General features: G+C 42.5%; 1 protein-coding gene across 6 annotated transcripts in view; it reads right to left on the bottom strand.

The window, feature by feature from the left end:
• Positions 1 to 12,484, bottom strand: part of SVIL (supervillin) — a 148,332-nt gene that overhangs the window by 21,020 nt on the left and 114,828 nt on the right. For 3 of the 6 annotated variants that reach the window (XM_064444899.1, XM_064444898.1, XM_064444897.1), the window contains 3 exons: positions 12,155 to 12,232; positions 11,507 to 11,575; positions 1,237 to 1,387 (listed from right to left, as the gene is read on the bottom strand). In XM_064444899.1, coding sequence (XP_064300969.1) covers positions 1,237 to 1,387; positions 11,507 to 11,575; positions 12,155 to 12,232 — 298 coding nt within the window. The remainder of the gene's footprint in view (positions 1 to 1,236; positions 1,388 to 11,506; positions 11,576 to 12,154; positions 12,233 to 12,484) is intronic. The other 3 variants (XM_064444901.1, XM_064444900.1, XM_064444902.1) reach the window with 3 other exon arrangements.

Below are 12,484 nucleotides of genomic sequence, written 5' to 3'. Positions count from 1 at the left end.
TTGGGCTACTTTTATTGATGCCACTGTCACTGGATTATCTTGCTTCTCCAAAAGAATGATCACAGCACCTAAAGAGATCCTTTCAAGGTATTTTTCTTTTCCCATTAAGAAAAGCAAATTCTACCACCTTCTATTCCTTTTCAAAGACCAATCTATTTGGGGGGGAAAAAAAAAAAGTCTCAGAAAGCAGTCTGTGGACAACTGAACACTTTTTCTTGGTGACCCTCCAAAATAGGTTAGCCTTTAAACACTGACTACTGGCATTTCTAGTAGCAAACCAATGTAAGCAGCAGCTAAAATATATTACTAATAGATGTAATTCCTAATACCATGTATCTGTTTATCTGCCAACAGAATGTGCCTTGAATTACAAATGGAGTTACTCCCTCTTGCAATACTACCCTCACCACACAATGGTGGGGTTTTTTTGGTGGTTGTCATTGAACTCAAGGTTCATAGTCGTTGTGTTTAATAACCAAGTTCTTGCAACAAAACAAAATTTAGTATTTATTAACCACAAGAGATCAGTTTAGGTGCCTTCTTCCCAGAGGTATCATCTTCCCAGGCACATTGCATGAACAGCTGTATTTCTACCAAGTACAGCCTTCACAGACTCCTGTCCACTTCAGAAGAATGGCTGCATCTGGAAACAGTGACTGAATTCAAGAGATCCCAAAAAAGTCAGCGTTGCTCCCTTGTCATTTCTGCTCCCTGGTTCTATGCAGAAATCTGTTCAGTGATTCCTTCAGCCAAAGACAATGCTTCAAGTTGTTGTCCAAAACAGCATCCATAAAAATAACACGTGTTTGCTAAATATTCCCAGTGATCCTAGGAGCAGGGGAAGTGCCAGAAATAGCACCGACTAGTTTTCGCAACTTTTCTCTAGACAGTGCACCTGCCTTTTCAAAGGAAGAATAAATAAGAATAATCCAGCTGTGCCCTCTGAGTTGTATGAGAAAGAAAAATTAAACATATGACTGTTCAAGTGATGAGTTACTACTGGGCTCTGTCTGGTGGTAGCCAAATGGCAGTGCAACAGGGCAAAACAAAATGGATCAATATCAACAGCCACAAGAAGCTAGAGTGAACGGCCTCATGACATGATATTCAGTTGAAGACAAACAGTCCTCCCCTTGCTAAACATGGATACTGTTTCTGCATTGCTTTAGCTTGACTTTATTTTGACTAGACAAATATGCAGTGGCTTATTTATATTAGAATCATTTCATCACTGACCTTTTTTTACCATTCGGCCAGCTACAGTGAACTGTGTGGAGTCATTGGCGGCTCCTTTACCCTTGGACTTCCAGGCTTCTTCTCGAGCTGTAATCAGGTGTTTCCTTTCTTCAATGGTCATCTGACTCTCCTGGTTATCTGCCATTCTCTGCTTTTTTAGGGGAAAAGAGAAAGAGATGTTTAAAAAAATAGATAAACTGACCATGATATAGCAAAGGACCGGCTGAACATTTTGACTGCTAGCTATAGAGGGAATAGAACAGGAGAACAAGCTACAAGGACAGTCACAGACACAGCTTAGTGACCCTGACCCTGAGAAGCTTCCCTGTCTTGCTGCCCCATTATACTGTGAAGGTAAGGTTTTGGTCTATGCTCTTTGACCTTTTCTTGAAACTACCAGCCAAGGCAAACAGCATCCCTCTAAGCAAACCAAACCAAACCATTTACTCTGCATATGATGTAATTTTCTGGACCTTGTTCTTTTGAAGCATGACTTGCTAACACTAGTGAGATCGCTAAAGTGACTTTCAGCAGATGTTTTCAAGTGTGCAAATCTGCAGGTGGCACAGGGAATAACAGTGAAGGAGTGTAACTTGTGTTTGTGATTTCTGAATCACTCTTTTACAGTAACTCAGTTCTCCAGGCAGAATTAGCAGCCTTCTCTCTCCAGAGGCTGCTCACTCTAGTTCCTACGTCAGCTTGCTCTACTGAGTTTTTTTCCAATGACTGTGATAGTCTTTTTTTTTTTTTAGGTCACCCTCAGCTTTCCTTGCTTGCTTTAGAGGGTAGCAGCCAACAGCTTGAGTGATTAGAAGCAGCTAGGAGCACTAAGTATCTTAGTGACCTCCTAACACAAAGGATTGATGATGGTACATTAAATAGGAAAGAAACTGAATTTACATACTCTGCTGTAGGTAGGTCAGGCCAAAGAAATATTGCTTCAATGCACTTATCTTAAGAAAGTAGCAACTTTTCACGGATTATACTGCACAGAAATCAAGTATGAAAGTATTTTTAATGCATAGGACTGTCAGCTCTAGAATTACTTCCAAGTTGTGAGCCATTTAGTATTTTTCTTCAGAACCTAGCTGCTAGAATTGAAAAAACACATGAAAATCTAAAGTTTTATCATAGCTCTAGCTCATACAAACAGAGAGGGGAAATGAAAAAGGACCCAAAAACTTGTGAACATAAACACTCTTCTCCATTTCAGGATACAAGGAAGAGCTATAAACCCAGATATTCTTATTTATTTCTTTTCTTAAAATCAAACAGACTAAATAAATCAGTCACTCTATATAAAAACTCTTGTGACTGCAGAGGACACACTGAAATAAGAGTTTTCATAGCTTTCAGCATTTACCAGAACAATATCCATCAGCCAGAAGAGTAAAGGCAAGCCAAGAGGTGGCTTGTACAAGGACTAGGACATGAGAGCCCTCCAGTCCTTCCTCTGGTTCCATGTGCCTCTGCGTCCTTCTGCAGTAATGCTTGCTCTTGATTTATTAGGAAAGATAGCTGGGCAGCCAGACACTGTGACTGCAAGTCATGATAGTTTTTTTAAACTCTGATTTTTCCTTAGAACTCTGTAACATTAAACAGAAATAACAAGATGCAAGTCTATTCAATATTGCTTCCTCTTCTGTAAAAGCATCTGAATGCTTTAAATAAGAACACTGGAAGTAACCTCTGTGCACTTGCCCCAGTCTCAACCCCTTCCAATGTCTGAAGCACAGGCACCTCTAGGATGAACAGTTGGTAGAAAAAAAAATCCCCACGGCAACATAAAGGAGATCTTGGCAGGAAATTAATCTATACCTAGTGAAACCACAAGTGAAATTTCATACACAAAACAAATACTTTTAACTTAGTGAGGATGCTGACTTTGATGACATTACAAGGGGAAGTGAGGGAGAGGCAGGAACAAGTAGCATCATATGGATTCTTTCATATGTATTATTTTTATTTTTTTTTTAAGTGACAGGGGGTTCAATTTTAAATTTTGTCTCCAGCAAGTACCTGAAGCTCCAAAGTCTGCAGAGCTACTGGAAACTATGAAGATACAGACCTGGAATGCATATGTATTAATCACTACACATGTAAATTGTAAGAAAGGTCACGAGTAATTCTGGAGCCTTGTCAAAGGGCAAAAGAGAGTAAGTAGCTGTCTAGCAGTGGAAACAAACTTTTTTTTTTTTCTTTTCCCCAAATGGAAGATTTCAATCTGCTGCAATGGACAAAACAGCCTTGGAGTTCCTAAATAAAGAATAGATCAGACTGGATGTGTATGTTACAAAACTCAGAGCAATTCCATATTGGATCTCTTCCTAATGCATGAAGACTCCCACCTTCCTCTATTAATAAACAAATTAACTAAAAAAAAAAATCAACTAACAAACCACAAAGATAAGCTGAATAGACACCAAGCAACCCCTAACCCATTTAATTTGCTGTAACAGTCCTGGTGAAAAACAGAAGTATATATGATGCTTAGACGAAATAATTTTCTATAGTTGGAAAACTAACTAATATGACCCAACACAATTCCAAAAGAAATCTCAGAACAATTACACTTGGTAATTGGGTATAGTTTAGAAAGCCTTCACAATTGTCAAGTGACAGCAATTAAGGGGGGATGAGCTGGTCAGAGCACATTCCGGTTGGGAGAAAATATGGCAAGAAAGGTAAAACTCGACAAGCTTTTAAATGTAAATTTTATTTCCAAGAAAGAAGAAAAAATTAAGATATGAAAAGAATAAAGCTCAAATTTGTAGTTGTGACATTTTGATAAAGTGAGCTGAAGACCCCAATAAAAAGCCAAAACAAGAGTTATTTTAGTGTATCAGGAATAAATAAAAGCTTAGGAAGACAACAGCTCTGATGCTATTTTCCCATTAAACAAAAAAGGCCGTAACATTCAATGAAGTATCCTAATTTGTCATGAAAAATGCATCCATATGTTCACTGACATCTTTTGTTTCAGACAAATGATAAATTCCTAAAATGAAGTAAAAGAGAAGAAGGATCAGATGAATTGGCATCCAACATGAAATAACTGGAATAGGAGATGTCCCAAACACAAGGAGTGATTTTTAAAAACGCCTTTGAAAATGGGAAAGTGTATAGGACTGATAAAAGCTCAGAGGGGGACAATATTTAGAAGTAAAAGAACTAAAGCATGTAGGTACAGGCCACACAAGCTGTGTGTTGTTCCACACACTCATGGGAAGACTGCTGTAAGACAATCAAGCACAGGCGCGTAATTAATGCCATTCCACATGGCATTATGGAAAACAGGTTTAATCAAAATTGTAAGTTTGATGAGATCAAGTATGATTAAATATGTTAACACAGTTACCTCTGATTTCTTTAATATATTTTTGACTTAATCACAGGTGACATTCTGAGGTTTTTTTGAGCAATATAAATATATCAGTGCAGTGCACAGGCTGCAAACTAGTTAAATGAGTGAAAAACTATTTCTAAACAGAAAAGAGCCATGCAGTGATCTGATTCATCCCAACTTTGATAAAAATGTTTTCATGCATGTGGAAAAAAGATACAGTTCTGCTGAGAAGACCCTCGGGATGACACCAACATACAGAAACGTGATGAAGATAAAGACGACAATCACACAGATGGGTTAAAAAAGGTTATCAGGAAAATCTGGTACATGAGGCTTCCAAAAGAAACATTATTTGAAAATGGAAACAAGCAAAAATCAGCCAACTAGGAAGCCAGAAAGAGATGAGAAAAATTTCAATGGAACAGTTGTTCTGAACAGATAATCTGTACTGCAACGGCTCATGCATTTCTAGCCCCTGCACTTCTATCTAGGATGCTGATAATTTTGAAAGGTTTCAGGAAAGGGTTAAAATATTTTTTCAAGATTTGAAAAAATCTACCTTGTATTAAATGAGATTAATATTTATTTTTACTGAAGAGAGGATTAAGAGTTAAAGTTTTATCCAGCAAGAGTAATTACACATGAAAAATGACCTAATATTGCAGTGAGTTTTCTGTATCTTGACAGTTTTAGAAAAATACACACTCTTTATTCTAAAGATCTCAAAAGGAGTTATAGACTCAATGCCAGAACAGTTAAGAAACAGGGATTACTTTTCTCCCACTGCTTTGCTAGGTTGGATGATGGTACTGGTCTTTTCTAGCACTGCAACACATTTCTTGAGGGTATGCACAGGCACTCTACTGCTTTTGCAGTGTCAGTTCACACTAAGGAAGGGCCTACATCCAGGCAATGCTCCATTTTATACCCTACAATTTTCCAGTCCAAGAAGCATCCCCTTTAGGTCACAAGAACACAACTAAGAGTGGTCTGTTAGTATCCTGGTTTGTTGTTTGGGGTTTTGTTTTGGTTTGGTTTTTGATGCAAGAAATAAGAGTATTAATGGTTTTCTATGTTGAAAATCAAGACTGCCCTTACCTGGGGGAGACCAAACAAAGAATGAACATTTTTTAAAAATGTATTTTTCAAATGGGGAATCCATTTAAAACCAATGTTACATAAAAGAAGCCAAAAAGTATCTATTTGCTTTTTAACACAAGTAACTTCTCTGGTTTAGGCTCCTAGAACAAACAAACAAACAAAAAAGCACAAGACGACTCCAACAAGTATAGAAAAGCTTCTGCACTGTTTTCCTCTACAACTTTGTATGGGTCTTGTTATAAGGAGAAGACTCAGAAACTCAAATGCAAATGCAGATCTTCCTGTTGAAAAGTTGTTTCAGCAAAATAAAACATACTCAACTCCTGTTTGGTGCAAACAAAATGATTAATTGTGCCAGAAAAAAAACCAAACAAATCTCTATGCAGCTTAGAATCATAGCATCATTAAGGTTGGAAAAGACCCTTAAGATCATCGAGTCCAACCACTAACCTATCATTGCCAAGTCCACCACTAAACCATATCCTCAAGCACCACATCTACCCTTCTTTTAAACACCTCCAGGGATGGAGACTCAACCACCTCCCTGGGCAGCCGGTTCCAATGTTTGACAACCCTTTCAGTGAAGTTTTTCCTAATATCCAACCTAAACTTCCCCTGGAGCAGCTTGAGGCCATTTCCTCTCTTCCTGCTGCTTGTTACTTGGGAGAAGAGACTGACCCCCGCCTCGCTACAATCTCCTTTCAGGTAGTTGTAGAGAGCGATAAGACCTTCCCTCAGCCTCCTCTTCTCCAGACTAAACAACCCCAATTCCTTCAGCCGCTCCTCATAAAACTTGCTCTCCAGACCCTTCACCAGCTTTGTTGCCCTTCTTTGCACATGCTCCAGCACCTCGATGTCCTTCTTGTTGTGAGGGGCCCAAAACTGAACACAGTACTTGAGGTGCGGCCTCACCAGTGCTGAGTACAGAGGCACAATCATTGCCCTGCTCATGCTGGTCACACTATTCCTGATACAAGCCAGGATGCTGTTGGCCTTCTTGCCGAACTGAGCACACTGTTGGCTCATGTTCAGCCGGCTGTCAACCAACACCCCCAGGTCCTTTTCCTCCAGGCAGCTCTCCAGCCACTCCCCCCCAAGCCTGTAGCGTTGCATAGGGTTGTTGTGACCCAAGTGCAGGACCCGGCACTTGGCCTTGTTGAATCTCATGCTGTTGGCTCCGACCCAACGATCCAGCCTGTCCAGGTCCCTCTGTAGGGCCTTCCTGCCCTCCAGCAGATCGACACTTCCACCCAGCTTGGTGTCATCTGCAAACTTACTGAGGCTGCACTCAATCCCCTCATCCAGATCATCAATGAAGATATTGAACAGGACTGGCCCCAACACTGAGCCCTGGGGAACACCACTCGTGACTGGCCGCCAACTGGATTTGACTCCATTCACCACCACTCTCTGGGCTCGGCTGCCCAGCCAGTTTTTAACCCAGCGCAGAGTGCACTTGTCCAAGCCGTGAGCAGCCAGCTTCTCCAGGGGAATGCTGTGGGAGACAGTGTCAAAGGCCTTACTAAAGTCCAAGTAGACAATGTCCACAGCCTTTCCCTCATCCACTAAGTGGGTCACCTTATCATAGAAGGAGACCAGGTTAGTGACGCAGGACCTCCCTTTCATAAACCCATGCTGGCTGAGCCCGATCCCCTGGTTGTCCTGCATGTGCTGCATAATGGCATTCAAGATGATCTGCTCCATGACCTTTCCCGGCACCGAGGTCAGGCTGACAGGCCTGTAGTTCCCCAGATCCTCCTTCCGACCCTTCTTGTAGAGGGGCATCACATTTGACAGTTTCCAGTCATCTGGGACCTCCCCGGTTGACCAGGACTCCTGATAAATGATGGAGAGTGGCTTGGTGAGCTCCTCTGCCCGCTCCCTCAGTACCCTCGGGTGGATCCCGTCCGGCCCCATGGACTTGTGAACAACCAGGTGAAGGAGCAGGTCAGTGACTGCCACCTCTTCAACAACTGGGACTTCATTCTGCATACTATCTCCATTTCCCAGCACAGGGGCCTGACAACCCTGAGGATGACCAGTCTGACTATTAAAGACTGAGGCAAAGAAAGCATTAAGTACCTCATCATTAAGTTCTCCTCATCTTTTGTGGCAAGGTTACCTTCCACATCCAACAAAGGAGGGAGATTCTCCCTGGCCTTTCTTTTGTCACTGATGTATTTATAAAAACATTTTTTGTTATCTTTAACAGTGGTGGCCAGTTTAAGTGCCAGCTGGGCCTTCGCCTTCCTAATCTTTTCCCTGCATAACCTCACAACATCCTTGTAGTCCTCCTGAGTCACCTGCCCCTTCTTCCAAAGGCGGTAAGCTCTCCTTTTTTTCTTGAGTTCCAGCCAAAGCTCACTATTCAGCCAAGCCGGTCTTCTCCCCCACCTGCTCAACTTACGCCACATGGAGACGGCCTGCTCCTGCGCCTTTGAGACTTCCTTCTTTAATAACATCCAGCCTTCCTGCACTCCTTTGCCCTTCAGGACTGCCTCCCGAGGGACTCTGTTAACCAGACTCCTTAACAATCCAAAATCTGCCCTTCTGAAGTTCAGGATAGCGGTTTTGCTGAACGTCTTCCTTGCTTCTCCAAGAATCGAGAACTCTATCATGTCATGGTCGCTGAGCCCAAGACAGCCTCCAACCACCACATCACCCACAAGGCCTTCTCTGTTCGTAAACAGCAGGTCCAGCAGGCACCTCCCCTGGTTGGCTCGCTTACCAGCTGCGTCAGGAAGTTATCTCCCACACACTCCAGGAACCTCCAAGACTGCTTTTCTCTCTGCTGTGTTGTATTTCCAGCAGATATATGGTAAGTTGAAGTCTCCCACAAGAACAAGGGCTAGAGATTGTGAGACTTCAGCCAACTGCTTGTAGAGTACTTCATCTGTCTCTTCATCCTGGTTGGGTAGTCTATAACAGACTCCCACCAGGATGTCTGCCTTATTGGCCTTCCCCCTGATCCTTACCCATAAGCACTCAACCTTATCATTACCGTTGTTGAGTTCTAGACAGTCAAAACACTAACATACAAGGCTACTCCTCCACCTCTCCTTCCTTGCCTGTCCCTCCTAAAGAGCTTATAGCCATCCATTGCAGCACTCCAGCTGTGTGAGTCATCCCACCATGTTTCCGTGATGGCAACCACATCATAGTTTCCCAGTTTTCCAGCTCCTCCTGTTTACTGCCCATGCTGCGTGCATTGGTATAAATGCACTTTAGTTGATCTATGGATCTCATCTCCAACACAGGCATGCCACCCTTAGGCTCATCCCTAGCAAGCCTGGTTTTATCCCCTTCCCCCTTCATATGTAGTTTAAAGCGCTCTCAATGAGGCCTGCTAACTCCTGAGCCAGAATCCATTTCCCTCTCTGTGACAGGTGAACCCCATCTGTCTCCAGCAGGCCTGGTGCCATGTAAACTGCCCCATGATTCAAAAAAACAAAATTCCACTGCTGGCACCAGCCTGAGCCATGTGTTAATGAGATGGGACTTCCTGTTCCTTTCTGTATGTCTCCTGGCTACCAATGGGATGGAGGAGAACACTACCTGCGCTCCTGATCCTTCAAGTAATCGCCCCAGTTCACTAAAGTCCCTTTTGATTGTCTTTGCACCTCTCTCAGCTACCTCATCACTGCTGACCTGAACAACCACTAGCAGATAACAATGGGATCATTTTACTAGCCTAGGGAGCCTCCTGGTAATGTCTCTTATCCTTGCCCCAGGGACGCAGCACACTTCCCTATGGGATGGGTCCAGTCAGCATATCAGGCCCTCTGTTCCCCTCAGAAGGCAGTCGCCTACGACAATTACCCTTCTTTTTTTCTTACCAGTGGCTGTTGTAATGCATGGGGCTGACTGGTTCCCTCTAGTCAACTCCTGGGGTGGACCACTGTCTGTATCTTTGTCCTCCTGGCCCTCGGGTTCCAGAGCCTCATACCTATCATGTAAGAGCACCTGCGGGGGCAAAGTTGGCCAGGAGAGGATTTGCCTACTGCGCCGAGCAGGGATCTGCATCCATCTTCCATCTCTTGGGTCCCCTCCCTCTGCCTGGTGGCTCTTGATGCTTCTATCTGGTGCACTCATCTCAGGGATGGTAGGGAGTGGCTCCACCAGTCAGTCTATCTCCCTCTTGCATTCCCTGATGCTCCTCAGTCTTGCAACAACTTCTTTTAGCTCTGCCAGCATGCTGAGCAGATCCTCCACCTGCTCACACCTCACGCAGGTCCTGTCTCGGGAGCCCTCCATGACTGGAGCAAGGCTCTGGCACTCCCTGCAGCCAGAGACCTGAGTGGCTGCATGTTTTAGTGGAAGTTCTGTCTGCATCGCCACACGCCTTCTGGCAATAGCTCTTCTCTGAGCAGAGACCATGGCTAAGCCTTTTCCGGGAGAGGGTAGACCGCGAAGAGAGCTTGCCAGCTGCCTAATTCGCCCTGCCTGCGCAAACTGCTGTGCAAACCCTGTCCGCCCATCCTGTTCGTTGCTCACGTTCCCTAGGGGCCTGTTTAAATCTCCCACCATTGCCCCAGCAGCACCCAAGCTCCGTCTGCCTCGTTCGTGAGAGCAGCCGGTTGGTTTTGGCGCGAGGACACCACTGGGCTCTTTATCAGGTTCCCTGGCACATGAAACCCCCTTTTCTACCCCAATCTAGCGCCCAGTTGCAGGACTTACCGTTGCTGCCGCTGCGCACCTTGCTAGCTTGACACTAATGCTAGAAGGAAGTAGCTTTCTAAGAAGGCAGGATGTAGTTTACCACAGTCAATGAAAAGATGACCACTTTTTGGGGGCTCCCCTTTTAAGATAGATGGGATGTGAAGGATCCCCTCTCACTGCTGGAGGGATATTACCTTAGGTTAGACTATATATTTATCTCCTAGATACATAGAGCTGGTGAACTCTGTGACAACAACATGAATTGGTTATCTGAAGTCAACAGTAATAAAGCTATATTAGATCCAGAGCTTACAAAGAAGAGGTAACAAACACACATTTCAAATTACTAGCCCAAAGTTTAATTTTTAATTAAAAAAATTCAGAGTAAAAGATCATCCTCAAAGCCAGCTATGAAAGTGAGTGTGGATATGGTAAATGGCAGTAGTCAAAATTTTTATCGTAGCTCTAGTAGCCTCTGCCATAATCATCATCCTCTGTTCTAGCAGTGGATATCTGCCCCTTGGATTCACTGCCACCTCACATGCTGGTCAGAATGCTCCCCGATGTGACACAGTGTATTTTGTGTGGGAATGAAGAACCTAATAGATTCCTTGTAGTGGCTGTAGTACTACAACCACAGATCTGAGCTGGGAGGCAAGGGACAAGGAGGAGCAATAAAGTAGAATTAGATTTGCATAGATTTGTTGAGACCTTCCAGTGAACTTTCCTTGTTTTCTTGTGTTTTGATTCAGCTGGTTTCTTTGCCTGCCCCTGCATTTGTGTTTTTTTACCTCTGATCATGTGAAACTGGTACTGTTCACTCAGATCAAGAGCCAGTATTCTACTTCTGTTCAAAGACAACTTTGTTATGTAGCTTTAGCTGAAGAAAGTTTGTATTTCTCATTATCTATTAATTTTCCTAAGTAAGTTCTTCAAATTGTTTATGATAGAATTGCAGAGGAATGGACATAATTTTGAGGAACACTTCACAGGAAGCTTCTCTAACATTTACTGGAACAGCAGCAGAACTCTGTTCCCAAGTAAACACAAAGTTAACTCTGTTGCCAGAAGTTGCTTTGCGAATGTGCATCTTAGATCTGAATGTAATTTTCTGTCTTACTCCTCCCTCCAATAATTAAATAGGAAATTTATACAGCATTTCACCTTCCATCTCCAAGGATGACGTTCCTCAGAAACCAGAGAGCTTGATTGTTTCAAACTAGTACTACAGACCTTAAAGGAAGAGAGAGAGAAGCAGGAAGATGGGGTAGTCAGAGAATAGAAGCAGAATACACCAAGGCAAAAATCCTTTAGACAGGGACTAGGGAAAAACACTATAAGAAAGTCACCTCTGAATAAAAGCACATTTTTACAGTCATTAACTTAGATGATTTTGTGTCTTACATTGTATATGTGCGTTATTTGCAGAGAAGTCAGGGTACACAGCATTTTATTCTAAAGTAAATGCTGTGCAGTTATATATTGCTCCTTTTATATATACCCTTTTTAACAACTTGGAAGTTTTCAGTGTTATAATGAATACAATAATGTCTCCTTTATTTACTTTCTCACCTATATAGTCTAACAGATACAGAATTTTTAGAAAAGCAACCATAAGAGAAACACTATCAGAATGTATACTGAAGAATATACACACAGCACATTGACATTTTTTTTTTTACATAGGAAAGTAATAATCCTCTTAACTGATTAACCAGCCTAGTAATTGCTGCTTTAAAGAAACATAGTATTATGGCAAAATGTGCTTACTTGAAATTCTTGAGCATTTAAATTGTGCAGACTTTTGCTCACCTGATTAATAGGTACAAAAGGATGAAATTTATGGAGAGCAGGTAAAACGGGAGAGTAAGTAGAAGCATATACAGGTTCCTATGACAAGGACAGAAGCAAAGCAAAGGAATTAGAAAAGAACCAGTCTATCAGAAATGGAGATGGGGGAGATAACTCATCTTCCCCTAATTTCCTAAAATGAAGTAAATCTGAATCTTTTAATATTCTAGAAATGTTTTCCCTATTGGAAAGCCAGAGATCAAAAATGTTGTTATAATACAGCAGCATGTTTACCAAAGCCATTTCATGCAGGAATTCAACACGTTAGTAACAATACCACTACAACTCAAC

Source organism: Phalacrocorax carbo, chromosome 2 (assembly GCF_963921805.1).
Source record: "Phalacrocorax carbo chromosome 2, bPhaCar2.1, whole genome shotgun sequence".
Classification (NCBI taxonomy): domain Eukaryota; kingdom Metazoa; phylum Chordata; class Aves; order Suliformes; family Phalacrocoracidae; genus Phalacrocorax; species Phalacrocorax carbo.
This window is presented reverse-complemented; position numbering and strand designations above follow the sequence as displayed.